Source organism: Sus scrofa, chromosome 7 (genome assembly GCF_054392235.1).
Source record: "Sus scrofa isolate SSC_HxYL_T2T_F1_AM1 chromosome 7, Sscrofa_HxYL_maternal_Yorkshire_Landrace_v2.0, whole genome shotgun sequence".
Classification (NCBI taxonomy): domain Eukaryota; kingdom Metazoa; phylum Chordata; class Mammalia; order Artiodactyla; family Suidae; genus Sus; species Sus scrofa.
The window spans coordinates 100,118,700-100,146,574 of record NC_139389.1 but is presented as its reverse complement, the minus strand read 5'-3'; the positions used below and the strand labels follow the sequence as shown (position 1 = coordinate 100,146,574).

At 45.9% G+C, this 27,875-nt stretch overlaps 1 protein-coding gene across 4 annotated transcripts in view; it reads right to left on the bottom strand.

The window, feature by feature from the left end:
• FNTB (farnesyltransferase, CAAX box, beta) overlaps window positions 1–27,875 on the bottom strand; it is a 77,374-nt gene that overhangs the window by 39,096 nt on the left and 10,403 nt on the right. For 3 of the 4 annotated variants that reach the window (XR_014809071.1, XM_021098185.2, NM_001244680.1), the window contains 3 exon segments: window positions 22,740–22,804; window positions 9,294–9,366; window positions 6,090–6,181 (listed from right to left, as the gene is read on the bottom strand). Coding sequence is in view for 3 of the 4 variants with exons in the window: in XM_021098185.2 (XP_020953844.1) it covers window positions 6,090–6,181; window positions 9,294–9,366; window positions 22,740–22,804 (230 nt within the window). In the remaining variant the exon portion in view is untranslated. 4 annotated transcript variants of the gene reach the window in all.

The window sequence follows — 27,875 nt, the reverse complement described above, 5'->3', positions numbered from 1 at the left end:
TGAACTGTGGTGTAGGTCACAGACGTGGCTCAGATCTGGCGTTGTTGCTGTGGCTGTGGTGTAGGCTGACGGCTGGAGCTGTGATTGAACCCTCAGCCTGGAAACTTCCATATGTTGTGGGTGTGACCCTAAAAAGACCAAAAAAAAAGAAGGATCTGGTGTTGCTGTGGTTGTGGCGTAGGCTGGCAGTTGCAGCTCCAATTTGACCCCTAGCCTGGGAACCTCCATATGCCATGAGTATGGCCCTAAAAAATAAAATAAAAATAAAGCTTCTTCAGTGTTAAAATCATTAATAAAGCAATTGTACTTAGTCTGGTTCCAAAATATTAATTTATTTTAGGTAAACACATACAAATTTGTGGATACAATCGCAAGAGAGAGATGCTAAATTCCCACTAACATATTATTAAGGAAAGGTCTGACACCAGCAGTAAAAGCCTACCCTTGCGGGCTTGGGTCAGCAGTCACAGTAGCTGACAAAAGTGGTTTTGTCCACTAGAGGGAACTCAGCTTGTTATATTGTTCCCAGAACAAATAGAAGCACAACAGTAAACGAAACAGGAAAGAGAGAGAAAGCTGTGTATGAGAGTGTGTGTGTATTACACACTAAGTAGGAAGAGTGGGGAGAAAGGACAGCAGAAAAATAATTCAACTCCAGAGCTAGATGCAGCCTCTAGGTCACCTTCAAATCTGTGCAAAGAAGAAGAGGGGGAAAACAAAAAAAAAACAAATCTTTTTTTTTTTTTTTTTTTGTCTTTTTGCCATTACTTGGGCCACTCCCGCGGCATATGGAGATTCCCAGGCTAGGGGTTGAATCGGAGCCGTAGCCACCTACACCAGAGCCACAGCAACTCAGGATCTGAGCGAGAGACTCGTCTTCGACCTACACCACAGCTCATGGCAATGCCCGAACCTTAACCCACTGAGCAAGGCCAGGGATCGAACCCACAACCTCATGGTTCCTAGTCGGATTCGCTAACCACTGAGCCACAACGGGAACTCCAAAAAAACAAACAAATCTTGACCACATTTTCATAGCATTTATTTGCTCTGTACAAAATAAATAAAAAGGCAATATCCAAAACCAGTCTTAAAAAAAAATCCTCATGTTTTTAAAGAAGTCATTAAGATTTCTGTTTCTTACTAAAAATAGTTTATTCTCGGAGTTCCCGTTGTGGCACAGTGGTTAACGAATCCGACTAGGAACCATGAGGTTGCAGGTTCGGTCCCTGCCCTTGCTCAGTGGGTTAACGATCCGGCGTTGCCGTGAGCTGTGGTGTAGGTTGCAGACACGGCTCGGATCCCGCATTGCTGTGGCTCTGGCGTAGGCCGGTGGCTACAGCTCCGATTGGACCCCTAGCCTGGGAACCTCCATATGCCGCAGGAGCGGCCCAAGAAATAGCAACAACAACAAAAAGACAAAAAAAAAAAAAATAGTTTATTCTCTTATAAGTCAGAGCTCCTAGGCTTTGTTCATAACAAATATTACCTGTACCTAGAATTAACTGCCTGCTAGGCACAGAACAAAGTACTTTATTGGAAAGTTTAAGTAATTCTTTAAAAGTCTGTTAAATTGATGCTCAGAAAAACCACAGGTAAAGCTTTTAAGGTGGCTGAGAAGCAGAAATGTTTAGACATTAACTATCAAGTGGTTCTTGAAATTAGGACAAATTAGCTCTTTAGTTTTAAAACTCTTTCAATTACAAAACAAGAGTTTCATTGTAGAAATTTTAGAAAATGCAAATAAGCTTAGAAAAGAAAGAGTTCCCATTGTGGCTCAATGGTAACAAACCCAACTAGTATCCATGAGGTTGCAGGTTCGATCCCTGGCCTCGTTCAGTGGGTTAAGGATCCGGCATAGCCATGAGCTGTGGTGTAGGTCGAAGAAGCAGCTTGGATCTGACATTGCTGTGGCTGTGGCTGTGGCACAGACTGGCAGCTATAGCTCCGATCGATTTGACCCCTCGCCTGGGAACCTCCATATGCCACAAATGCGGCCCTCAAAAGCCAAAAAAAAAAAGGACTTGGCATTGCTATGAGCTGTGGTGTAGCTGATAGACTCAGCTCAGATCCTGCATTGCTGTGGATGTGGCACAAGCCAGCAGCAGCAGCTGCAGCTCTGACTCGACCCCTATCCTGGGAACTTCCATATGCTACAAGTGTGACCCTTAAAAAAGAAAAAAAGAAAAATATCACCTTTAACTCCACCATCCACACAAACAACTACTACCAGGTGTGTATACATCTGTTTTTTTCTATACATACAATCACCTTTATTTTTTTTAATTTTTTTAATTTTTTACTTTTTAGGGCCCCACCCACGGTATGTGGACATTCCCAGACCAGGGGGTCGAATCAGAGCTACAGCTGCTGGCCTAAGTCATAGGCACAGCAATGCCAGATCCAAGCCGCATCTTCGACCTACACCACAGCTCACAGCCACGCTGGATCCTTAACCCACTGAGCGAGGCCAGGGATCGAACCGGCAACCTCATGGTTCCTAGTCGGATGCGTTTCCACTGCACCACGACGGGAACTCCAACCATCTTTATTTTTAATATATAAAAGAAGAGTTTTAACTACCTTTCATTTAAATCATGATATACCTCTCTATATAAATACATATATTTTTATATACAAATATACATGTTTATATATATAATTTTTTTTTGGTCATGCCTGAAGCATGGGGAAGTTCCTGGGCCAGGGATCAAACCCAAGCTACTCAAGCTGCTTCAATGACAACACCAGATCCTTAGCCCACTGCAGTGGGAACTCCTCATATATATAATTTTTAATTGAGGTATAGTTTTTTTTTTTTTCTTTTTACAGCCATATCCATGGCATATGGAAGTTTCCAGGGCTACAGGTCAAATGAGAGCTGCAGCTGCCGGCCTACGTGGCAATCTATGCCACAGTTCACGGCAACATTGGACACTTAATCCACTAAGCAAGGCCAGGGATTGTACCCGCATTCTCATGGACACTATGTCAGGTTCTTAACCTGATGAGCCACAACAGGAACTCCTAACTGAGATATAATTGATATAACATTATATTTCTGGTGTACAGTATAATGATTCAATATTTGTATGTACTGCAAAATAATCACTACAATAAATCCATTTCACATCTGTTAATGTTTTAATTTTTAAGTAGCTGTAGAGCATTTCACTGTATGTATGACAACATAGGTACTTTACTTAAACTTCACACTTAGAGCATCCCCAACTGTTGCTATTTTAGGTTGTCTCCAACTGTTCGGTGTGTAAAGCCCTTTGACATCTGATATTGCCACAAAAGCTGCTCCGACACTTATTTCCTCAGAAAAGCCTTACCTACAAAACACCAAGCATACAACCTAGAAAAAACTCAAAATCGATGCTGATCAGAGTCCTTCCTCTTCAGGAACCCCCTTTCACCATCTTCCCTTCAAACCTGTCTATGTCCTCCTCCAGGGGGCACCCTTCCTGCTCCAAACCACTGCTCCTCTAGGGGGCATCGGTACCTCATTCTCACAGAATCCCATTTCCTTTTTCTGCTCTCACACACAACTTTCCCATTCCCATTCCCCTGGTGGACATCCTGATTGTGTATGGGGGGGGGGAAGCTTCCCAAACAATCCACAACCCCCAACTGGTATTTCAAAAACACACAGGCCTTTATTTTGACAATGAAATTCCTGTTACTGCAGAAACTGTGTCCAACTCCACATCCAGAGCTAGAAGCAACTAGGCTTGCAGCAGCTCTGTGATGTGGAAGACAATGAGCATCTTTCCTCTGCCTCTGAACGCGTCACACATATCACAAGGGTTAATGGCCTAATTCTTTATTATCTTTCCTATCCACAGTCATCACAAGACACCCTGCCCAGGAAGGCAAGAATGAGAAGTTATTGTTAAGACAGAATGAATGAGACAATGTGCAGTTCTGTTCTTCTGACCTGACAGTGTGACCCAGCCAGGGGCACTGTGGCCCGGGAGGGGCATGGGCTGGCCTCCACACATCCTGGCACAACTGCCCCTGTGTTCTGGGGGCAGACGAACCTGGCTTGGGGGCCTCCCTTTGACTCTCTCCTCCAGAGCAGCAGGGGGAAGAGATGACGTGCTCTCTCTCCATGAGAACTGGGGCATTAGATCCAATTCCTGGTGGCCCTTTCCTACCTCAGGTACCCCTGAGACCCTAAGAGTGACAATGGGTTTCTTCTCTAAAATATAAATTGTGGGAGTTCCCGTTGTGGCACAGTGGTTAATGAATCCGACTAAGAACCATGAGGTTACGGGTTCGATCCCTGGCCTTGCTCAGTGGGTTTAAGATCTGGCATGGCCATGAGCTGTGGTGTAGGTCGCAGACGCGGCTCAGATCCCGCATTGCTGCGGCTCTGGCATAGGCTGGCAGCTACAGCTCCGATTCGACCCCCTAGCCTAGGAACCTCCATATGTCGCGGGAGCGGCCCAAGAAATGGCAAAAAGACAAAAAAATAAATAAATAAATTGTGATGAGCTTCTAAGGATAAGGAGCCACAATAAGGACACCATCTGCAGCAGTGCTCTGGGAAGAATCTTCATTGCTTAGATCTCGAACTAGAAGTTTAAAACTATGCCATGACATGTGTACACCAAGATGGTGACACACCCAGTCCCACCAAGAGCCATACTGGGGCAGAATATTAACTCAGGTAGTCAATATAGGAGCGTGAGCTTCGATGCCTTCTTTTTTTTTTTTTTTTTTTTGTCTTTTTGTCTTTTTGCCATTTCTAGGGCCACTCCCACGGCATATGGAGGTTCCCAGGCTAGGGGTCTAATCGGAGCTGTAGCCGCTGGCCTACACCAAAGCCACAGCAACGCAGGATCCGCGCCGCGTCTGCAACCTACACCACAGCTCATGGCAACGCCGGATCGTTAACCCACTGAGCAAGGGCAGGGACCGAATCCGCGACCTCACGGTTCCTAGTCGGATTCGTTAACCACTGTACCATGACAGGAACCTCCTTTGATACGGGCATTGATTAACATTTGTGGTTAAGGGCTTCTTTGATACGGGCATTGATTAACATTTGTGGTTAAGGGCTCCAGGGAGTAACAGCCCCATAGGCCTTGTTTACTATGGAGAGAGTACTTACGCCCAGAGGGACATTAATCCCTAATCCCCTGTGACTCTGGACCCTACATTGGTGTCCACCCCCCCTCCCATTTTAAGAGATAAAAATTCCTATAGGACAATAGAGAAGGGGGCTCTTCTTCCCCTCCCAGCAACCCTGGGGGCTATTTGATTTTTTTTTTTTCTTTTCTTATCCTTTTGCCTTTTCTAGGGCCACTCCCATGGCATATGGAGGTTCCCAGGCTAGGGGTTGAATCGCAGCTGTAGCCACTGGCCTACGCAGGAGCCACAGCAACACGGGATCAGAGCTGCATCTGCAACCTATACCACAGCTCACAGCAATGCTGGATCCTTAACCCACTGAGCAAGGCCAGGGATCAAACCTGCAACCTCACGGTTCCTAGTTGAATTCGTCAACCACTGAGCCACGATGGGAACTCCTATTTGCTTCCCTTTAATGAAGACTGCTTGCTTGCTGCCTGTGTGTTCGAGGAGTTCATTCTTCGACTGATGTGAATAAGAACCTGGATTCCAGTATCATCTTTCCGGTATCAATACTGCAACACTGGTGGGGAGGACTTCTATGGAGGTGTTTACAGAAAGCAAAGGTATTTGTCCACTGGGCTGCCACATGCTTCCCCACAGAAGCTATTCAAATGCATACTGTACTTTCTGGCAAAATCATGTTTCTCCAGAGTTGATGCTGAAGACTTTTCTCAAGGACCAGAGCAAGAGCCCAAAGAGAAGGCCACAGAAGAAACAGAATCCTTCTCTTGGGAGTTCAAAGTCTTTTCTACCCACGAGCTTACAATGGGCTTCTGAAGTGGAGGAGTTTCAGGAAGTTACTGGAGGTCAAGAGAAGGGCAACAGTTTCTTGGTAGCGCTCTGTGTTTTTCATTTGAGATAAATAAAAGAGAAACACAACTAAAGAAACCCCACAGTCAAAACAATTTTAGAGAACATCCCAGATTCCCCAAAGCCGGACTCACTCTGTGGCCACCATCTGGGGGATGGGTTCATCCAGTAGTTCCAGGCTGTGCAGGATCCAATAGCAGAGCCATGGGCGGCTGGCATCTAGACACTGTGCAAGGAACCAAAGAAAAAACATGCCCCTTATTCAGGATCATTCCAAGGCCCTGCTGACAAGGCGACATCTTTCTCCCTCCCAGCAGCCTGGCAAGGAGGTGGAAGAGGGCAACCTGTGACCAATCAGTTACTGAAGGACACTTTGCTTGGTGGTCTTAGCTGGGAGCTGAAATGACCACATGCGAGATGAGGACAACTGGGACAAAGGAGTTTAACCTGAACCCAATGGGTCCTGCCCTGACAAGCAATCAAAGAAGCCAAGCAGAGGACTCCTCCCACGTTAGAAAGTTAGGGGCTACTATTTTCTCAGTGTAGACGCAAGGGGATGTACAATCTCAGGAAGGGATTTCCTTAATTAACTCATACTGATTCAACTAATATTTAATATATGTATGTATGTCTTTTTAGGGCCGCACTGGAGGCTTTTGGAGGTTTCCAAGTTAGGGGTCGAATCAGAGCTATAGCTACTGGCCTATGCCACAGCCACAGCAACGCCAGATCTGAGCCGCATCTGTAACCCCATACTGCAGCTCATGGCAACACCAGATCCTTAACCCACCGAGCAAGAGCGAGGCCAGGGACTGAACTCACATCCTTATAGATACTAGTCGAGTTCATTACCAGTGAACTACAACTCCTGATTCAACGAATATTTACTTATTATCTACTTGTGCCAAGCACGGGGGGGGGGGGCACAACAATGAATATAATTCAGTTCTTAGAATTTCCCTGGTGGTGCAGTGGGTTAAGGATCCAGTGTTGTCTCTGCAGAGCCTTGGGTCACTGCTCTGGCTCGGGTTCGATCCCTGGCCCAGGAACTTCCATATGCTGTGGGTGTTGCAAAAAACAATTCAGTTTCTATTCTTGAAATACTTGGGATTAAAACCTGGTTATCTGTAGAGGAAAAGGGCATTAGACAGACACGTACAAGTTACCTTCCTTATGTGTACCTGGATAAATGCTAGAGAAGACTGACTAATACTGCCTGAGAAGCTGGGAAAGGCTTCCAAATGTGACATGCAAACAGATCTTAATCCTAATTCAAGCCATAAACATTCAAGCATTCAAAGCTAGGCAGGCAGGTAGTATTACTGCTCCAGTTTTACAAAAGTGTATAAATGAGGTCCAGAGAGACGACACTTTTCTAGATTACAAAGACAATAAATATCAGATATGACACAAAAACCCAGGTTTCTAGACTCTCAATCCAGTGCTCTTTCCACTGACCCAAGCTGCCCACTTCACAAGTGCACATAGTGTGCTGGCTCACCACGTGGGGGGCAGCTGGCGTGGTGACAGAAGACACTGCTGTGGGCTTCAGTGCCGGCTCCTCCTCTCACCAGCTATGTGCCTTTGAGCAAATTTCTTAATCTTGCTATGCCTGTTTCCTTATCTATAAAAAATAAAGATGGACTTACCTCCCTGGAGTAGAGGTGAGGATTAAATGAGACAATAAATCGCAAGCTTTTAGCATACTATTCAGTGAAGGATTAGCTGTCATGGCAGTAACTGTATCACGGCTGACTGGACCCTAACTATCGAGGACTGAACACTGAGAGGCCAAAACCCAAACGTAGCCCATGGATGTGTTCTCCTTGCTCCCTGAAGTGTTTTGTTTAATTAGAATTGTTTGTGGGAGTTCCCTCTGTTGCTCAGCAGTTAACAAACCCGACTAGGATCCATGAGGATGGTAGGTTCGATCCCTGGCCTCCCTCAGTGAGCTAAGGGCGTTGCCGTGAGTTGTGGTGTAGATCTCAGACGCAGCTTGGATCCGTGCTGCTGTGGCTGTAGTGTAGGCTGGCAGCTGTAGCTCCGATTTGACCCCTAGCCTGGGAACTTCCATATGCTGCAGGTGTGGCCTTAAAAACCAAAAAAAAAAAAAAAAAAAAAAAGGAATTGGTTGTAACAAGTGTTGAGAGATCCACAGAGAAATTTGAATTTCTGGCCTCATTTGAAAATAAACAAGAAGATCTGGCAACTCTAGGTCTGCATTCTTGTATGGCAGTAACTGGCAGGAACAGAGTAAAAGCATGGGTCCTCCAGTTTGCCTTAGTTCCACACCCCGCTAACTAGATCCATATCTCTCATGTATGACGCCTGCTTGAGTCTGTAGGCATTATTATTTTTTTCTTGCCATGTCCTCGTCATGCAGCAGTTCCAGGGCCAGGGACTGAACCCACACCATAGCAGTAACCAGCGTCACAGGAGTGACAACCCCGGATCCTTAACCTGCTGAGCCACCAGAGATCTCTCAGTCTGCAGGCATTTGAGTTAGCCAATCCCTACTGTAAATAATCAGAGAGTTCCCGCTGTGGTGCAGTGGGTTAAGGATCCGGTGTTGTCTCTGCAGTAACTTGGATCACAGCTGCAGCTCAGATTTGATACCTAGCTCAGGAACTTCCATATGCTGCATACAGCCAAAATAATAATAATAATAATCAGATGCAGAACCCTCAAATAAAAAGCAAGTTAAAAGCAGAGCTGCTCTGTGCAAAGTGAGGCAAGAGAACTGGCCTGGTGCCGTCCAGCTCACATTTACCCTCTACCTGCCACACGGTCCCTATTCTCAGCTTCCCCTCCACCACTGCTGCCCTCCCCAAAGGCCCCTCTGTGGACCCCTAGAATGGCGAGGAATAGTAATTTAAAATCCACTCCACATCCGAGCATTTTTACAATGTTAATCTGCAGTGGCACTCTCTGGGACTTATACACTGATCCTCCCGCCAGAAGAGAAATTAGACCAGCTTATAGGGTGTGATCAGGTAACTAACTGTCTTTTAGCTGGTGGTCAAGGGGGGGTCTAGGAATGCACATGAACCCCTCTGCCACGATGGGGGTGGAAGAAAGCCCACCCCATCTGGGGGGCTCTGCCAGCTCTGAGGGAGGACACGACTAGAAGCGATCTGGTTCTGTCCTCTCAGAAGTAGGAGTCCCAGCTCCCCAGGACCTGGCTGCTGGGTACCTGGTTCCCTCCAGAGCCAGGTGGTATAGCAGGTGAATCCTCAACAGGTCAAGCCCACATGTCTTTTCATCCAGACAGAAAAAAAAAAAAGGAGAAAGATCTGACTGATAATTTGATAGAAAGAACTCCTGGGCAAGGTGTTTACCTCATAGGCATCTGTCAGGTGTCGGAGGCCTCTTTTCAGATAATGGAAGTGCTTCTCCCTCTGCAAAATAAGCCTGAAAAGACAAAGAGCTCTGTAAACCTATTCTAATAGCCTCTGCTTCCCCCATACAGCACGCATATGCATGTGCACATGCGCGCACGCGTGTGTGTGTGCGCGCACACACAGGCACACACCCTCACACTCTCACCTTCCAGTTCCCCCCACCCAGCAACAGTCAGTGAGTAGAAACCAGCAACTTCTTTAGTTTTCCAGGGCAGCTAGACCAGAGAAAAGAGGTCAGCCTGTGACTGTCCCTAAAGTGTCTGGAAATTGTGCTGGCGAATGTTTGGGGTGAGATCATCTCCTTGGTGGCAGGTGGCTTTGGGCTAAATATGTCACCATGAGCACACTCAGCCAGGCAGCAACAAACCACCCAGAAAGTTCTTCCAGGGTCTAAATGAGAACAGACATCTTGCGGCTCCCCATCCTGGAAGCAATTTAAATCTAAGCCTACAGTGGGTTAAGGATCCAGCGTTGCCATGAGCTGTGATGTAGGTCACAGATGCGGCTCGGATCTGGCGTGGCTGTGGCTGTGGTGTAGGCGGGCAGCTGTAGCTCTGATTCGACCCCTAGCATAGGAACCTCCATATGCTGTGGGTGCAGCCCTAAAAAGCAAAAACAGTAAAAAAATAAAATAAATAAATAAATTGGAGCCTTGCCACTTCCCCGGCTTGGGTAGCCTCTGTCATTCCAGTCACTTCTGGGGTCACTTCTCTGAGGACTGCAGTTTGTACTCTGCCTGCCCCTCACTTATCCATCTATTATTCCCTCCCTGAAATTCCAGATCTCACGGGCTTGACCTCACAGCCCTGGCCTAAGGATCAAGTCTGTCTCCTGCAGCCAGTCGATCCCCTTGGCACAGATGTCAGCAAAACTGGCTTTAGGATGGAATGTGCCGGCCGTGGCCACCTGCACAGTCAGGCAAAGGACAGGGGCTGTGCTTCTTGCTGGGTCTTATAGAAGGGGTCTGTGTAACCACGGAAGGAAAGGAAAGAGTAAAGAATTTAAGACATTCACTGTGCTTGCTAATTCCAGAAATAAAACGAAAGAACCATTATCTTTCCTAGGTATTCAATTCAACAATTGTTTATTGAACTCCCACTGTGCTCTGCACAGAATAAGCAGTCTTTACTTCGTAAAGTCTTCCAAATCACTACTGGAACTGAGATAAGGACATAAGTGGCTACAGTATGAGGAAAAGTGGGTACATTTCAGAAAGGAAAAAGAGATAAAATACTACCGAGATTCTGAAGGGGGTGGGGGGTGGGGTCTCTCATCAAGAAAGCAATGATAAGAAAGGTTGTGTAGGAGTTCCCATCGTGGCCCAGCAGTAACAAACCCAACTAGTATCCATAAGGACTTGGGTTCGACCCCTGGCTCTGCTCAGTGGGTTAAAGATCCAGTGTTGCTGTGAGCTGTGGTGTAGGTCGCAGACATGGCTCGGATCTGATCTGTGGTGTAGGTGGGCAGCAACAGCTCCGATTCGACCCCTAATCTGGGAACTTCCACATGCGCAGGTGCAGCCCTAAAAAGACCAAAAAAAAAGAAAAAAAAGGTTGTGTAGAACATGTGGAATTTGAGTGGGGGGCCCTTGAAGAGGGAGAATATTTTACAGGTAGAGGACAAAAGGAGGTGAGGAGATGGTGGGAGGACAGAACTTTGAGTGCTGATGGAAGGGCCAACAGGCAGCCACAAGACACACACGAGTACTGAGCACCTGAAATGTGGCAAGTGTGACTGAGTAATTGAATTTTAAACTTAAATTCCAATTAATTTCTGTTTAAATAGGCTACTGTATCATATAAAGTATGCAGGATGAGGGACAGGTTAGGGATTCGGCCTGGTTATTAGGAATAAGAGGAGTGATCGAGGAGACAGCTAAAGCCCTTTTTACAAGAATCTGAAATGCCAGCTGAGGAGTTTAACTCAATTTAATAGGCAAAGGGAATTTGCAACAACATGGATGGACCTTAAGGGCATTATGCTAAGTGAAATAAGTCAGAAAAAAAATAAATACTGCATGAGCTCACTTATACATGGAACTCTAGGGCTTCCACCAAAAAACCTCCCAAAAAACAAACAAAAGCCTGAGCTCATAGGTACAGAAAATAGATTGCTGGCTCCCTGATGTTAGGGGTGAGGGTGGGAGGTGAAATGGGTGAAGGGGGTCAAAAGGCACAAACTTCCACGTATAAAATGAATAAGCCACAAAGATGTACTGGACAGCATGGTGACCATAGTTAATAATACTGTACTGCATATTTGAAAGTAGCTAGGAGAGTGGATCTTGAAAGTTCCTATCACAGGAAAAAATTTTGTTGTAACTACATATGGTGCTGGATGTGAACTGGACTTACTGTGGTGACCATTTTGCAATAGACACAAATACTGAATCATTATATTGCCCACCTGAAACTAATAGGATGTCAGCCATACCTCAATTTTTTAAAAAATAGGCAAAGGAAAGCCCTGAGGGTTTTCAGCTGAGAAAAAGTGATCAGAGTTGTACTTTAGAAAAAGTACCTGACAATAGTAGGTATTTAATGTGTATTTACAAAATATACATATATATATATATATATATATATTTACAAACTGGATTGATGAAAGCACTAAAAAAGTGGGGAGAGAGATAAGGCAGCAAGACTGAGTAAGATGTTAAGAGTCAGTCAACCAGGTGGGAAGGACTTAAGAGCAAGGAGGGCTCTGCATAGCACGGAGCCCAGGATGAGCTGAGTGGACAGTGGGCTTTAATTAAAGCCCTGGAAGTATATTCAGGTGAGGATGTCTGTCACATCGGTGGAAACACATGTGAGACTCTGAAGAGGGATCTGGGTGACACAGACAGACTGGGGATCATGCATCTGCCCAGAGGTGACAGGTGAAGCTGCAGGAGGAGAGGACAGAGCAGAGAGAGAAGTTTGAAGGCAGAACTGAGGTAAGAGCCATCTCAAAGGGCTTGGAGGATGAGGAGCCAGAGAAGAGACATAAAGAGCAGTACACAAGCAGGGGAAGCAAACAGGCAGTGCCGTGTCACAGGCAGGGCAGGAGGGGAGGATGTCATGGAGGTTCTGATCAGTGGCAAATGCTGCAGCAAGGCTGAGAGGAAAGAGGACAAACCGCAGAGCGGCTGGTGACCTCCAAGAGAGTTTAGAGCAGGGACAGCAGGTTCCAGGTCATAAACAGACATGGCCACACTCGATTTCTCTTTCAAGGGGACCCAGGGGTGAGGACTAAGTCTGACGCTGAGGAGATGCTGTTTCTGCTCCCTAGGGCCACAGTCCAGAGGCGGACAGCTGCAATTCCATGGCGATGACAGCCAGGTCCAACAAATGCTGTGGTAAGAGAAGTGCAGTGGGCTCTGGCAGCCCCAGGAGGGTACGGAGGATCTGAACTGCCCACAGGACAGAGCACTGAGGCTGAGACATGAAGGGCGAATCAGCCAAGCAAAATGAAGGGGAGAGAGTTTCAGCCAAGGGAACACTGTGACACCGACGAGTAAGTTTGGTTCCGCTGGAGCAAAAGCACAAGGCAGTGAGCAGCGAGATCAGACGGGGGAGGTACAGAGGCATCAGATCCTGCAGGACTTACCGATGCACTTGGAGTTTGATTTTCAACCAAAGAGCAAATGCGTCACTGTGTCACAACATAGATGACCCTAGACAATGCTATGCTAGTTACTAAAGACCACATACTGTATGATTCTGTTTATAGGAAATGTAAACAGAATAGGCAAATCCATAGACACAGAAAGTAGATTAAGTGGTTGCCAGGCATTAGGAGGAAAGGGAATGGAGGAATTGGAGCTTTTAAAGGGTACAAGGTTTCTTTCTGGGGTGATGAAAATGTTCTAAGATTAACTGTGGTGATGGGGCACAATTCTGTGAATACACTAAAAAAAAAAATAGAACTGTACACCTTAAAAGAGGGAACTCTATATGATATATGAATTATATCTCATTAAGACTGTTGCCAAAAAAAGGTAAATAAAAATTTTTTTCTTTTTTTTTTTTCTTTTTGAGGGCTGTACCCACGGCATATAAAGGTTCCCAGGCTAGGGGTCGAATAGGAGCTGTAGCCACCGGCCTATGCCATAGCTATAGCAACACGGGATCCGAGTCACATCTGTGACCTACACCACAGCTCACGGCAATGCCGGATCCTTAACCCACTGAGCGAGGCCAGGGATTGAACCAGAAACCTCATGGTTCCTAGACAGATCTGTTTCTGCTGCACCACCACAGGAACTCCAGTAAATAAAAAATTTAAGGGGAGTCATAGAAGTCCTTTAGACATGGGAAAGACATGGTCAGATCTGCATTTTCTAGATCCTGCTGGTTGCAGCATACTGAATGGACTGGGATGGGGATAAGACCAGCGGCAAGAAACCAAAGCCACAATCGGAGTGTTTGTGAAGAAAGGACCACAAAGCTATAGTCTGGAGGGACACTGGGGTGAGGGCAGGCGGTTAAAAGGGAGAAGTGAATACGCTTGAGGGCAAAGGAGAAACAATGAAAATGCAAGAGCCCAGAGAAAATCCATCAAGGAAGGTCCTGAAGAGGAGGGAGGAGGGTCAGGTGCAGTGTTCCAGAGAAGGCGAGTCTGGCAATAATGAATGACTCTACATTCTCAGAGACAGAAACTGAGGGAGAGGGCGCGATCAGGCCCTGAAATATAAGACTCTGAAATGGGGAAGAGGGAAACCAAGGAAACCCATGTGGGACACCCTCAGTCCTCTCAGGAAATAGGAGGTAAGGTCATGGAATTAGATTGTGGCCACTGCGGACTGGCCACTGAGGTGAATGTGTTAGGGAACCTACATGAGGTGAATAAAGGATGCTCAACAGGAGTGAAGAGCCAGCTGGAGCTGAGGAATATAAACTTTTGATGAAGCCATTCAGGAGGCAGTGCTGTATGATTTTTTTCCTGGAAGTCTTGGCAGGGCCCTTTAGCAGAAGCAGAGATGGGGTGCTATGGTTTGGGCTGGTGACATGGGAATAGCAAAAAGATAGAGCTAAAAGGGAATGGAATGAGGTCAGTGGACTGCTGAGAGAGCCCATGGTGTGGGCTGGCCTAGGCTGGGCAGGTGGAATGTGGCCAGGATGGGTGTGACAACCAGAAAAACCAGGAGGGTGCAAGAGACCATTAACAGGTCAGGTAGGAACCCCCTCAAGAAGTAAGAGAAGGCTGTGAAACCCAAGCCAGGTGAGGGCAGGCATGGAATTTGGTGGCAGAACTCTGACTCCTAACTTTGAAAGGATCAATTCACAGTGGGTTTTCTATAGGAAAGGTTTTGGGGGTTTTTTATGGTTTTGGGGTTTTTGTTTTTTTTTTTGGCTCCAGCATGCAATAGTTTGATGTGGGATCTCAGTTCCCAGACCAGGGACTGAACCCGGGCCACAGCAGTGAAAGCACCAAATCCTAACCACTAGACCACCAGGGAACTTCCCTAGAGGTCAATCAAAGGAATCTGAATATGCCAAATACCCTGAGATGCTAAGTCAACAGAGGCAAGAAGGGAAAACACTCTGTCCCATTCCACCCCATTTAGAATGCTGGGCAAGCATTCAAGTTTTCTTGAAAGTAAAAGTTTTGTGATCCTAAATACAATGCTGGGGAAAGGGACCAGGTACTGACCAGCATTCCGTTGGGTCTGCCTACCTACTGCACGCCCTGTGACCCTGTGAGGGGAGCTCACGTCTGGCTTGAGCGCCCGTGTCGGCACAGAGCAGGCTCCCGACATTTACTGTCAAACAAACAAGAGAAAGAAGAGAGAAATGGTGGTGGCCATTTCTAACTGGTCCAAAGAGACTGTTCTCCCTGGATACATCCTGACAAAGCTCAAAAGGGAGGTTAAAATGTGAGCAAACGGAGGGCAAAGGAGGGGGTGGTTAGAGTGCAGGCCACATCTGCTCTGGCTCAGGGCTGCAGGAGACCCGTCAGCCAGAGGTTAATCTTCCCAAGAGGACTTGGTATTTCCAGAGAGCTGAATTAAGCCACAAACAAATCCTTCCCTCAATTGGGGGGAAAAAAAAAGAAAAAGAAAAACAACCCTGGAGAAAGAAGCTTTTTCCTTGACTTCTCACACGTCTCACCTGACACAGGGCTTTTCAGTCTGAGAAAATGAAGACCTCGGGGCAAAGACTTTACTGTCTCTAGACAGTAAGAGACTCTGGCTAGTCCTCAGGATCCTGAAGTGACAAGAAGCCACCTGAAGCCTGTCTGCCCAGAAACATCTAATTAAAAGAAGCTTCAGGCACCTTTTCTGCAGCTCTAGGTTGTCCCTAGGGATGGGGCTTGAGGCAGTCCAAAGGGGACTCCCTAATAGCTCCCCTCCCACCCCAACAGCCAGCCAGGCTTTAGGAGAGTTCCTTTAACTGGTTTCACTTGAAGAGCAAATTTAGCCACGAGCAGAGGAAGAGAGATGTCTTTTAGTGACTACTTCTGCTAGGGAAACTGTTCTATTTTCGTCCACGTAATCATAAACACACACACACACATGCGTGGGTGCACACACACTAATGCTAGTATGTACACGTTATTCTAAAATCTTGGGAAAGGTTTCTTTGTTTATCTAGAGCTTCAAGGGCCACAATGTTGACTGAATTTTAACATCTCCTTTGAGGCTTACGATTCTTTTAAATTGAAGGAACATATATCCAGTTTCTTTTGGTCAGTCAGAAATTGTACTAAGAGCCTTACTATTATGGACTAAACTGCACCCCTACAAATTTCCTATGTTGAAGCCCTAACCCCCTAACAGTGTGACTGCATTTGAAGACAGGGCCTTATAAAAGGGATTCAAGGTTAAATGGGATCTGGTGATCCTATAAAGAGGAAGAGACCCTGGGAGAGGAGCCCACATAGAAAAAAGGCCATGTGAGCACACGGCAGAAGGCATCAGCCTACAAGGCCAATGCAGAGACCTCGGGAGAAACTAACCCTACCAGCACCTTGATCTTGGGCTTCCAGTCTCCCAAACTGTGAGAACACAAATCTCCGTTATTTAAGCCACCCCATCAGTGGCATTTGATTACAGCAGACCTAACAAATGAATGCTCATTCCTTTATTCTCAAGTCACCCCTAGATCCAAAATACCCTTCTGTGTAGGGAATTATAAAAGGAAAGTTCTTGGAGTTCCCGTTGTGGCTCAGTAGTAATGAACCCAACTAGTATCCATGAGGACACGGGTTCAATCCCTGGCCTCACACAGTGGGTTAAGGATACAGTGTTGCTGGAGTTCCCATCGTGGCTCAGTGGTTAATGAATCCAACTAGGAACCATGAGGTTGTGGGTTCGATCCCTGGCCTTGCTCAGGGGGTTAAGGATCCGGCGTTGCCATGAGTTGTGGTGTAGGCTGCAGATGTGGCTCGGATCCCGCATTTCTGAGGCTCTGGTGTAGGCCAGCGGCTACAGCTCCAATTGGACCCCTAGCCTGGGAACCTCCATATGCCATGGAAGCGGCCCTAGAAATGACAAAAAGACAAAAAAAAAAAAAAAAGATACAGTGTTGCTGTGAGCTGTGGTGTAGGTCACAGACGTGGCTCAGATCCCACATTGCTGTGGCTGTGGTGTAGGCTGGCAGCTGCAGCTCTGATTCAACCCCTAGCCTGGGTACTTCCATATGCCGTGGGTGCGACCCTAAAAAAAAGCAAAAAAAAAAAAAAAAAAGTCAGTAGCAAAGGCCACTGAGAGAAAGTGACTCTCAGCCTGAGACCCGAGTGTGGCCAGGGATCAAAACCCGTATCCTCACAGATACTAGATGGATTCATTTCTGCGGTACCACAATGGGAACTCCCTTTGCTTCAGACTTAATGTTTCCATCCCTCCCACACTCTACTGCTGAAATCCTATCCCCAGTTCAATGGCATTAGGAGGGCCTCTGCATGGTGATTAGGTCATAAGGACAGAGTTCTCATGAAGGGATCAGTGCCTTTATAAGAGACCCCAGGGAGTTCCCTCACCCCTTTTGCCAGGTGAGGGCACAGTGAGAAGATGCCATTGTAAACCTGGAGGCAGGTCCTCACCAGACCCCAAATTTGCAGATGCCTTGATCTGGGACGTCCCAACCTCAGAACTGTAAGAAATAAAGTTTGTCACCCGATCTACAGTAAGCTGCTACAGCAACCCAAATGTACGAAGACACCTTCCCCTCATCCCAACCTAAGCTACACCCTCTGTTACCCTCTCGGAGCGCCCCATCCTCTTTAGACAGTCACTCCCTTGGTAACTATGTTCTTTGAAGTCATTTGTTTAATAATAATCTTCCCCCTGAGACAGAGCCCAGCAAGAGCAGGACCTGGGTTGTCTTTGCTCACCCTGTTCCCAGAGGCCAGCAGTGCCTAGCCCTTTGATACTGTTGCCAAACGGGTGAAGGAATGAATGACTTTATTTTTTTATTTTTTTGTCTTTTCTAGGGCTGCACCCACGGCATATGGAGGTTCCCAGGCTAGGGGTCGAATCGGAGCTATAGCCACTGGCCTACGCCAGAGCCACAGCAACTCAGGATCCGAGCCACGTCTGCGACCTACACCACAGCTCACGACAATGCCGGATCCTTAACCCACTGAGCAAGGCCAGGGATCGAACTCGAAACCTCATAGTTCCTAGTTGGATTCGTTAACCACTGAGCCACAATGGGAACTCCAGGAATGAATGACTTCAAATGAACATGCAAACTGAATGACAGCAAACGCACTCTACCCCTAAACCTGGACCATCCCTGAAAATTGTGCCTTTGGGTTGTGACAGATGAGAGGACAGGGATTCTGTCCATTGTTGGCTACTGGGAGGGTTATAAACCCACTTAAAGCCAGGGGCTTCTCCAGGCAAAAGTAAGCCTCTGGCCAGTTAGTAACAAGTCACTTGAGGGAGGGTGGGAAGGAAGATGAACTTACTTGTAAAGAGCTTGGGAAGAAAAACAGCATGAAAGACTGTACCTCCGAACTTCTCAGGATTTGGGAAATTCTAAAGTAGCATCACAGGAGTTCCTGCTTCAGCAAAGTGGGTTAAGAATCCAACTGCAGTGGCTCAGGTTGCTGCAGAGGTGCAGGTTCGAACCCCAGCCCGGTGCAGTGGGTTAAAGGATCTAGTGTTGCCAGAGCTGTAGCACAGATTGCAGCTACAGTGCGGATTCAATCCCTGGCCTGGGAACTTCCATATGCCATGGTGTAGCTACAAAAAAATAAAGTAGCATCACATATAGAAACAGCAAAAAACATGGAATCTGAGCAGGTACCCATGTGAGAACTGCTTTGAGAGCTAAACTCAGAGCATTCTGGCTTCAGAGGTACTGCCAACACTTAACCTTCAGTGCTCTATTAGCACAGGGGCATTATCAATACTTCCCCCTTCCAAGGAGCACCAGGGTACTTCTTCCCAAGAGAAAACAATTTAAAAATTACATGTGAGGAGTTCCCTGGTGGTGCAGTGGGTTAAGGATCTGGCATTGTCACTGCTGTGGCACACGTTGGATCCCTGGCCCAGAACTTCTGCATGCCACCGGCATGGCCAAAAAAAAAAAAATTACATTTGAGTATGTGAGTGTGTGTGGGGTTTATGCATTTCAGGTTTCTTACTAAAGCTGACATAATACATGGAGAAGGGGAGATCCTGTCATGGCGCAGTGGTTAACAAATCCAACTAGGAACCATGAGGTTGCGGGTTCGATCCCTGCCCTTACTCAGTGGGTTAACGATCCGGCGTTGCCGTGAGCTGTGGTGTGGGTCGCAGACGCGGCTCGGATCCCACGTTGCTGTGGCTCTGGTGCTGGCAGCTACAGCTCCGATTCGACCCCTAGCCTGGGAAACTCCATATGCCACGGGAGCAGCCCAAGAATCGGCAAAAAGACAAAATAAATAAATAAATAAATCATTTGTGAAAATGGGGGAAAAAACATTTAAAAAAAAAATACATGGAGAAGGGTAAATTCATAGTTATGTGGAACAGTGAGAATAACTAACCACGAGGAAAGAAAAGTTAACTTTCATGGGAAAGCAGAATACTGATGAACAAAACTATTCAAAGCATGGCCAAAAGTTCCCTCACTCCAGAAGAGGGTGCATGTCTCACAGAGTGGGCAAAGTCATTTCTCGGATGGGGAGTAACTGTAGAACATAACCACATTCTCGGCTTCAGCCAAATCTGCTATTTAGTGGCGGCTCTGAAAGCTGAGTAGACGGATGCCTCCCTCATCCCATCATTCCCGGCATCCCTGGACCTGTGTGTGGTCAGTGGTTCAGGGAATGTGTGTGAGTTTATCACATCTGATCAGCATCGTGACCTCAGAAACACAAACAAGCCACGTCATCTAGATTAATTGCTAATATCTGAATATTCACTTGAGCCAACAAGGAAGGTTTGGTCCTGCAATATGATGCCAGACTTTAAAAATCTGTCTACTAAAATGTTATATATTGTAAGTGTGATAGTAATTTTAAATGCTGATGTTTAGGAGTTCCTGTCGTGGCTTAGCGGAAACAAATCTGATTAGCATCCATGAGGATGCAGGTTGAATCCCTGGCCTCACTCAGTGGGTCAAGGATCTGGCATTGCCATGAGCTGTGGTGTAGGTCACAAAAGTGGCTCAGATCTGGTGTTGCTGTGGCTATGACACAGGCCAGCAGCTACAGCCCCTATTTGACCCCTCGCCTGGGAAACTCCATGTGCCATGGAGTGGCCCTAAAAAGACAAAAAAAAAAAAAAAATGCTGATAGTTAATTAATAAATTCAGATTTATTCTTATATCCCCAAAGTTCATTCAATGGTGAAAATGAGATGTTTGGTTCCAGTCTTATACTGATATGCTTATTTGCATTCTCAGTCATTCAGCCACCATTACACAATGTGTAATATCTCTAATATTAATTAGGATGCTTTAAAACACTCATCTTCATAGGCAACAGTGATATAATGGGAAATGTCAGATTCCTGAAATAAACTCAGGTTTCTTCTACCTCCACAAAGGATCCAAACCCAAGAGGAACATTTTTGGTTTCCACCCACACCTGACCTAACACCTATGAAGCAGGGGATCCTGCTCCCTTACTGTCCTCTACCACCGCCCCCAAACCCAGCTGCTTCCCAGATTATTACCTCCCATCTCAGTAAGAATAAAAGTCCAAGGGCTCTACTCTGACAGTGGCTGAAAAAAAGGAATGTCACACGATCAAAGGTCCCTTTGGAAACACAGAGGACATGTGTCCACAGAGCCCGGAGACAGGGGACAGTGACTCAGAGCACAATCAGGTGAGTCATCACGATGAGACACTAACCACAAACCCACCTGAAGCAACTATGCCCCTCACCACCCCCACGTCATGCCACCTCCAGGGAACTGAGTGTATTGGGCAGGGAGCACCTTCTGCCTGGGCTGTTTACACAACTGTGTTATCTGCTAATCTCCAGCTGTGGCTCAAGGGAAGAGCAGTAATTCACTTACTGAGGTCTGGGCTTTGGGTTGATACAGAGATTTAGGTTAGCAGTATGGAAGAAGACTCCTCTGGTCAGGTGATGTTTACCTTCAAGGAAGAAGATGAAGATAACTTCCCATTTTTCCAACTGTTTTCTCCTTTGGCTAATCTCCCTTGTCAGAATTTTCTAACAGATTTTTTTTTCCCCCAGAGAAATGGTGACACAACAGAATGATAGCAAAAAAAGACACAAAGTTAACGCAGGCTAGAAATATTTTTATATATAGTTTATAATGCTCCAAAAAATAGAATTACCCAGGGACTGACTTGCCTGGAGGTAGTCTGTTAGCAGGTATCAGGAAGTTGGGAGACATAATAAGGGTCAGGCTGGACCTCAGACCCTTCGGCTTCCCATCCAGAGAGTAGCGGCTCGGACTTCCCATGTGATTCACAACATAACTACTCAGAGTAGTGGCCCAACTACACTAAGTTCAGAGATTGTCAAGGAAAAGTGATGTAACATTAAAATCAAGAGATGACCAAGCACACAGACTACCGAACAGGAAAGATAACACAGGACAGTCATGGAGAAGCAATCTATGACTAGAAGGAAAATGCTAATAAAGGAATGAAATAACCTTATGAAATTCTAGTGTGATACCGGCCAGAATGGCCATCATCAAAAAGTCTACAAACAATAAGTGCGGGAGAATATGTGGAGAAAAAGGAACCCTATTACACTGTTGGTGGGAATGTAAATTGGTGCAACCACTGTGGCAAACAATATGGAGATTCCTCAGAAAACTAAAAATAGAACTATCATTTGATCTGGCAATCCCACTCTTGGGCATCTATCCAGAGAAAACCATGACTCACAAAGACACATGTACTCCAATGTTCATTGCAGCACTATATGCAATAGCCAAGACATGGAAACAACCTAAATGCCCATCAACAGAGGAGTGGATAAAGAAGATGCGGTACATATACCCAATGGAATATTACTCAGCCATTAAAAGGAAAGAAATAACGGCATTTGCAGCAACATGGATGGACTTAGAAATTATCATGCTAAGTGAAGTCAATCAGACAATGAGACACCAATATCAAATGCTATCACTTACTTGTGGAATCTAAAAAAAGGACAGAATGAACTTCTTTGCAGAACAGATAGTGAGACACAGACTTTGAAAATCTTACAGTTTCCAAATGAGTCAGGCTGGGGGGTTAGGGGATGCACTGAGGGTTTGGGATGGAAACACTATAAAATTTGGTTGTGATGACCACTGTACACCCATAAATGTAATAAAATTCATTAAGTAGTTAAAAAAAAGAAATTCTAGCGTGATATATTATAAAACTGGAAAAAAGAGAAAATAAAAGTTCAGATGATTAAGTATCTGCTTATAATCCCCCTTTTGGAAATTCTGACATCAAAGAGCTTAGAAGTCTTTGACCACTAAGTACCAAGGAAAACAATAAGCATTCTATTTTTCACTTGAAATTTCGCCCTAGGTATCTACTGCATAATCACCAATAAGGGCCAGGTTAGGAGAAGCTCAAACTTCTCACATTTTCCTGGTCAAATAATAATATACATCAAAGGAAGCCATCCTCTACTCTCCCCCTGGACTCTACATCTGTTTCAAAGTGCTTTAAGAAAAAGAAAAACTTGAGAGTTCTGAACACCAGTGCAGCAGGTTAGAACTAAACTGCAGGATCAGAACTTCCCCTCTCCATCTTCAGAGCTCAGGTCCGAGGGGTCTCCCCCTGTAATACCCGGTGGCTCTCAGTTCAAGTGAGCAGCTCCTTTAGACAGTAATCATGGCAGGAGCTGGGGTCATAAGCATCTCCAGGGAGCTGCAAGATCAGGAAACACCAGCCCCATAGCAGACTCATCCCTGAGGCTGGCCCAGGAGGAAAGAAGAAAGGTGGTGTCTCCCAGGTCCCCTCAAATCCCTAACCACAGCTTACCTTGGTACAAGGTGGTTGAACTTGTAAGAACTGAAGACCTCTTGGATTTTTTCTTCTACTTTTGCCTGGTAAGGATGCAGGAGTGGGAGAGAGAAAAAAAAAAAAATACAGATGAGACCTTTGTCAGCTTTTCCTTTCTATTGCCACACACGCCCACCGGTTAGAGTTACTTGGTGTGGTTTGGCACCTCAAAGCATGGCAAGACTCCATTCAGGGGCTCTGCAGGATGATAGGTTTGGGACACGGACAGTGAAAGAGAATGCCCTGTACCACGTCAGCATTGCAATTGACTTCTCTAAAAAAAACGAATCCACAGTATCCAAACGAATGGCAGTTCTGGAGTTTAGCACCCTGGCGCCAGCTACTCAGGGAGCAGAAGAAGATGGATCCCTATTGCTGGAAAAATCTGTCCTTTTGCCTGTTCTATGAAGTTGTTTAGGTGCTGGCCAACTGGCCATTCGCAAATACACAATTTCTGCCAAGGGTCGCACTTCTCATTGTCAGACTTAATGGTTTGAACACAGATTGAAGAGTACTAAAATCCCCTAAGGGATTTACAAGAAAATCAATTGTGGAAATACAAAAGAAAGAGTGTATCTGGTCACTGGTCCTATGTCACACACAGGACTCCACAGTCCCATGAAATGAAGGATCTCAGAAAGTCACAAAAAGAAATGAGATAACATGTCTCCTTTAAAGACCACCCCATGAGGTGGTCACACAGCACAGTTTCTGTTTGGTTTTTTGTTTGTTTTTGGGGGTTTTTTTTTGCCTTTTTCTAGGGCCACTCCCATGTCATATGGAGGTTCCCAGGCTAGGGGTTGGATCGGAGCTGCAGCTGCCGGCCTACGCCACAGCCACAGCAACGTGGGATCCGAGCCGCGTCTACAACATACATACACCACAGCTCACGGCAACGCCAGATTCTTCACACACTGAGTAAGGCCAGGGATTGAACCCGAAACCTCATGGTTCCTATTGGGATTCATTAACCACTGAGCCACAATGGGAACTCCACATAGCACAGTTTCTGTAAAGAAAGAGTATGGTGCAGTAGTGTGGGAGGGGCTGGTTAAGAGCATACAGGGTTTCACCTTCACGACCATCCTTGTTCTTTGTGGCTAGTCCTTGTTGGGACTTCAAGACATACAATTATGTCCTCTCCAGGAAATATTAAAAATGCATTATTTATTTCTGAAACACCTACTGAGAGTTTCTAGTCCTTTTGACAAGTGCAAGAATCATTTGTGATGATGAGGGGAGCTGTGATGTGAATCAGCTAAAATTGGCAGCCAGTCTGAAATTCACTTGTATTTGTTTTTAGGATATGCTCTGGTATTTGCCTTTGAACATGACTTTGAGAGATTACCTGGCTAAGAATTTACAGTGCTTCAGAAAATGGACTGAAGTTACTGTGAGAATTTGACTCAGGGGAATTCCCACTGGGGCACAGTGGGTTAAGAACCCAGCTGCAGCGGCTTGGGTCATTGCAGAAGCTCAAATTCAACCCCTGGCCAGGTGTAGTGGGTTAAAGGATCCAGCACTGCCACCATTGCAGCTTGGGTCATAGCCGTGGCTCAGGTTCAATCCCTAGCCTGGGAACTTCCATATGCTGCAAGTGCAGCCATAAAAACAAAAATAAAAACAAACAAAAAAAGAATTCAACTCAGGAGGAATAAGAAAGTTGCCCCAGATTCCTCACAATCCTTCCTCCATTCCAGACACTGTCATGGGACTAATACAAAGCACCAGAACATAGTCTGCTGGGAGTTCCCGTTGTGGCTCAACAGAATCAAATCTGACTAGCATCCCTGAGGACGCAGATTTGATCCCTGGCCTTGCTCAGTGGGTTAAGGATCTGGAATTGCAGTGAGCTGAGGTATAGGCTGCAGATGCGGCTCAGATCTGGCATTTCTTGTTGAACCCCAACAGAACCTACACTGGGATTTGAACCCACGGGTTTTTTTATTTTTTTGGTGGAGGGGTTGTTTGTTTTTTCTCTTTTTATGGCAGCATCTGCAGCATATGGAAGTTACCAGGCTAGGGGCTGAATCAGAGCTGCAGCTGCGGGCCTACACCATAGACATGGCAATGCAGGATCCAAGCCACATCTGTGACCTACACTGTAGCTTGTGGCAATACCAGATCCTTAACCCACTGAGCGAGCCCAGGGATTAAACCTACATCCTCAGGGACACCACATCAGGTTCTTAACCACTAAGCCACAATGGGAACTCTGAACCCACTGTTTTTTAATTAAAATCATACACCTGGTCCCAGGACTTACTGAAGTTCAGGTTCTTTATGTCTCAGTGCAAGAGGAATTCAGTGAGAGGCAAAATGATAGGTAAGGAGTAGATTTATTGAGAGAATGTGGGCCATCTCAGAAGATAAGAGGCTCCTGGAAGATTCCTTGGGTCCTGAAATCTTGGGTAATTTCATAGGCCAAAGAGTGGGAAGATTATTCCAACTATTTTGGGGGAGAGGCAGGGATTTCCAGGAGTTGGGTCACCGCCCACTTTTTGGCCTTTTAAGGTTGGCCTAGAAGTTGTCATGGCACCACACTAACGTATTACAAGGAGCATATAATGAGGCTCAAGGTCAACCACCACCTTGGACCTAGCTGGTTCTAACCAGTTTTTGTCTTTGTGAACTGAAGTTTGGCACTTGCCATTAGCCTCTACACGAAGAAAAACAAGAGCCCCCGTAGCTGCTGACCCACAGCACCCCCTGAGCAGAGCTCAGGGTGGAGACCAGGAGTGAGGAACTGTGCACTCTGGGAAAAGTGGAAGAACAGGTCTTCAGATAGTTAGATATTTTTAGGAGATTTTTATGAGCCCAATTCTTGCATCTCCTCATAACTAGAAAAACACTAAAAGCCTTCGATGATGACTGATGTCTGTGACTAGCACTCTCCTTCAAGGGACGGGCAGCAAACTTCTGTAAAATGTGAGCAAGGCTGCATGCACCTCCCCCTTCACCTTTATGACTTATATCTTGATATTCTCCCTTTCCCCTTTGGGGCAGCATTTCAGAGCTATCTGAAATGCTGCCCCCTGAGCTGTAGCTAAGTGGACAAAAGAGGAGTTCCCATCATGGCGCAGTGGTTAACGAATCTGACTAGGAACCATGAGGTTGCGGCTTCAATCCCTGGCCTTGCTCAGGGGCTAAGGATCTGGCATTGCCATGAGCTGAGGTGTGTAGTCGCAGACGAGGCTTGGATCCTGCATTGCTGTGGCTCTGGCGTAGGCCAGGCGGCTACAGCTCCAATTAGATACCTAGCCTGGGAGTGGCTCAAGAAAAGAAAAAAAAAAAAAAGTGGACCAAAGATATCATAGCCATCTGTGAGAAGAGCCACTCCCAGGGACAGGATAGTGAGCCCTGAAGGAAGTCGGGAAAGAAAGAAGACAGGCCACCAGCTGAGGTGCATGTCAAAGGAGTGATTCCAGTAAGCCCAGACCTTTATATCTTCCCATAGAAACTGCTTTTCCGTACATCTCTTTCTGTAAATCTAGTTACCTGTAAATCTTTTGTTCCAACTACCTTCCCTTTGTTGCAAAAACTCATAAATCCTAGCTTCCTCCCTTGCCTCCTCAGAGCAGTTTCTGAAATTTTCTGAAGTTTCTTTTCTTTTCATTTTTTTTTTGCATTTTTAGGGCCACAACTGCGGCATATGGAAGTTCCAAGGCTAGGGGTCTAATTTGAACTGCAGCTACAGGCCTACACCACAGCCACAGCAACACCAGATCCTTAACCCACTGAGCAAGGCTAAGGATTGAACCTGCAACCTCATGGTTCCTAGTCAGATTTGTTTCCCCTGCACCACAACAGGAATTCTGTTTTCCAAGGTTTCTGAGGGCTACCTGAGATGCTTTCTCCTGGGCTTAAGTCCTAAAGATAGGGATGAAATAGGCACAGGTAGTTGTAGAAGTCCCAATAAAGGATCATAGATAGAGAGGGAAACGTAGGGGATGGTGGGAGATCACTGTAAGTTAATAATTGCTCAGGAAAGCTATCAGAATGAGGCAGGCTTGCTAGACTAGTGGAGGCATGAGATGTTGGCTGGAGGTTGGGATGAGGCCTGCAGTCAGATTCAGACCTAGGGCAGGAGTTGAGGCCCACCCTTCTGCTGATTTGAATACACACCTTAGTAAGGAGGAGCTACTACTAGAAGAAAGAGGAAGAGGCAGTCTTTTCCGACCCCCACTCCTCTTGGATAATAAAACTGTAGCCCACCAGATCCTGGGGGCAGAACCTCATCGGCCTGCTTGCATCCCTCACAAGCATCCTGTCACTTTGTCTCTTGCTAAATTCCTTCTGCGTGAGGGTCGGAAAGAAACCTGCTCAGTAAGTCCTGGCATCAGGTGAGTGATTCTAATTTAAAATATGGGTTCAAGTCCCAATCTGTGTTCTGGCAAGGTTCAGGCCATTAGTGCTGTTTCACTAATTTCACCCCAAATAAAACTTAACTCAACTTTCAGGTTGTGCATTTTTTTTAAGTCGACATCCTCAAGGGCTATGTCATTCTTTTAAAGGTTGTGCCCTGCCCCCTTCCCTCCTATTTTCACTACCCTCCTATTTGGCTTGGCTGTGTGTTTTGGCCCGACACCCACCAACATACAAACCTAGTTTTGGGGTAACACTTGCAGTGACTCAGCAAACCTAGGAGTGGTCTTGGGCACCTCCTTAAACATTAATAGAATTACAAATTTAGCCTTTGGGGAGTTGCCATCGTGGCTCAATGGAAACAAATCTGACTAGCATTCATGAGGACACAGATTTGATCCCTGGATTGCTCAGTGGGTTAAGGATCCGGTGTTGCTGTGAGCTGCAGTGTGGGTCACAGATGCAGCTCAGATCTGGTGTTGCTATGGCTGTGGTGTAGGCTGGCAGCTACAGTTCTGATTCAATCCCTCGCTTGGAAACCTCCATATGCTGTGGGTGTGGCCCTTTAAAAAGACAAAAAAAAAAAAAAAAAAAATAGCCTTTGGGACAGAATTAAGAGAAGCAGTCACAACCTCTGCATAATGTCTATAAAGCAAGATCTATAATTAAGTTCCTTTTTAAAAATTTTATGAAAATTCAACATAGGAGAACTGAGAGTAATTATTAAAAAACAAGGTTACCTAAGTCATG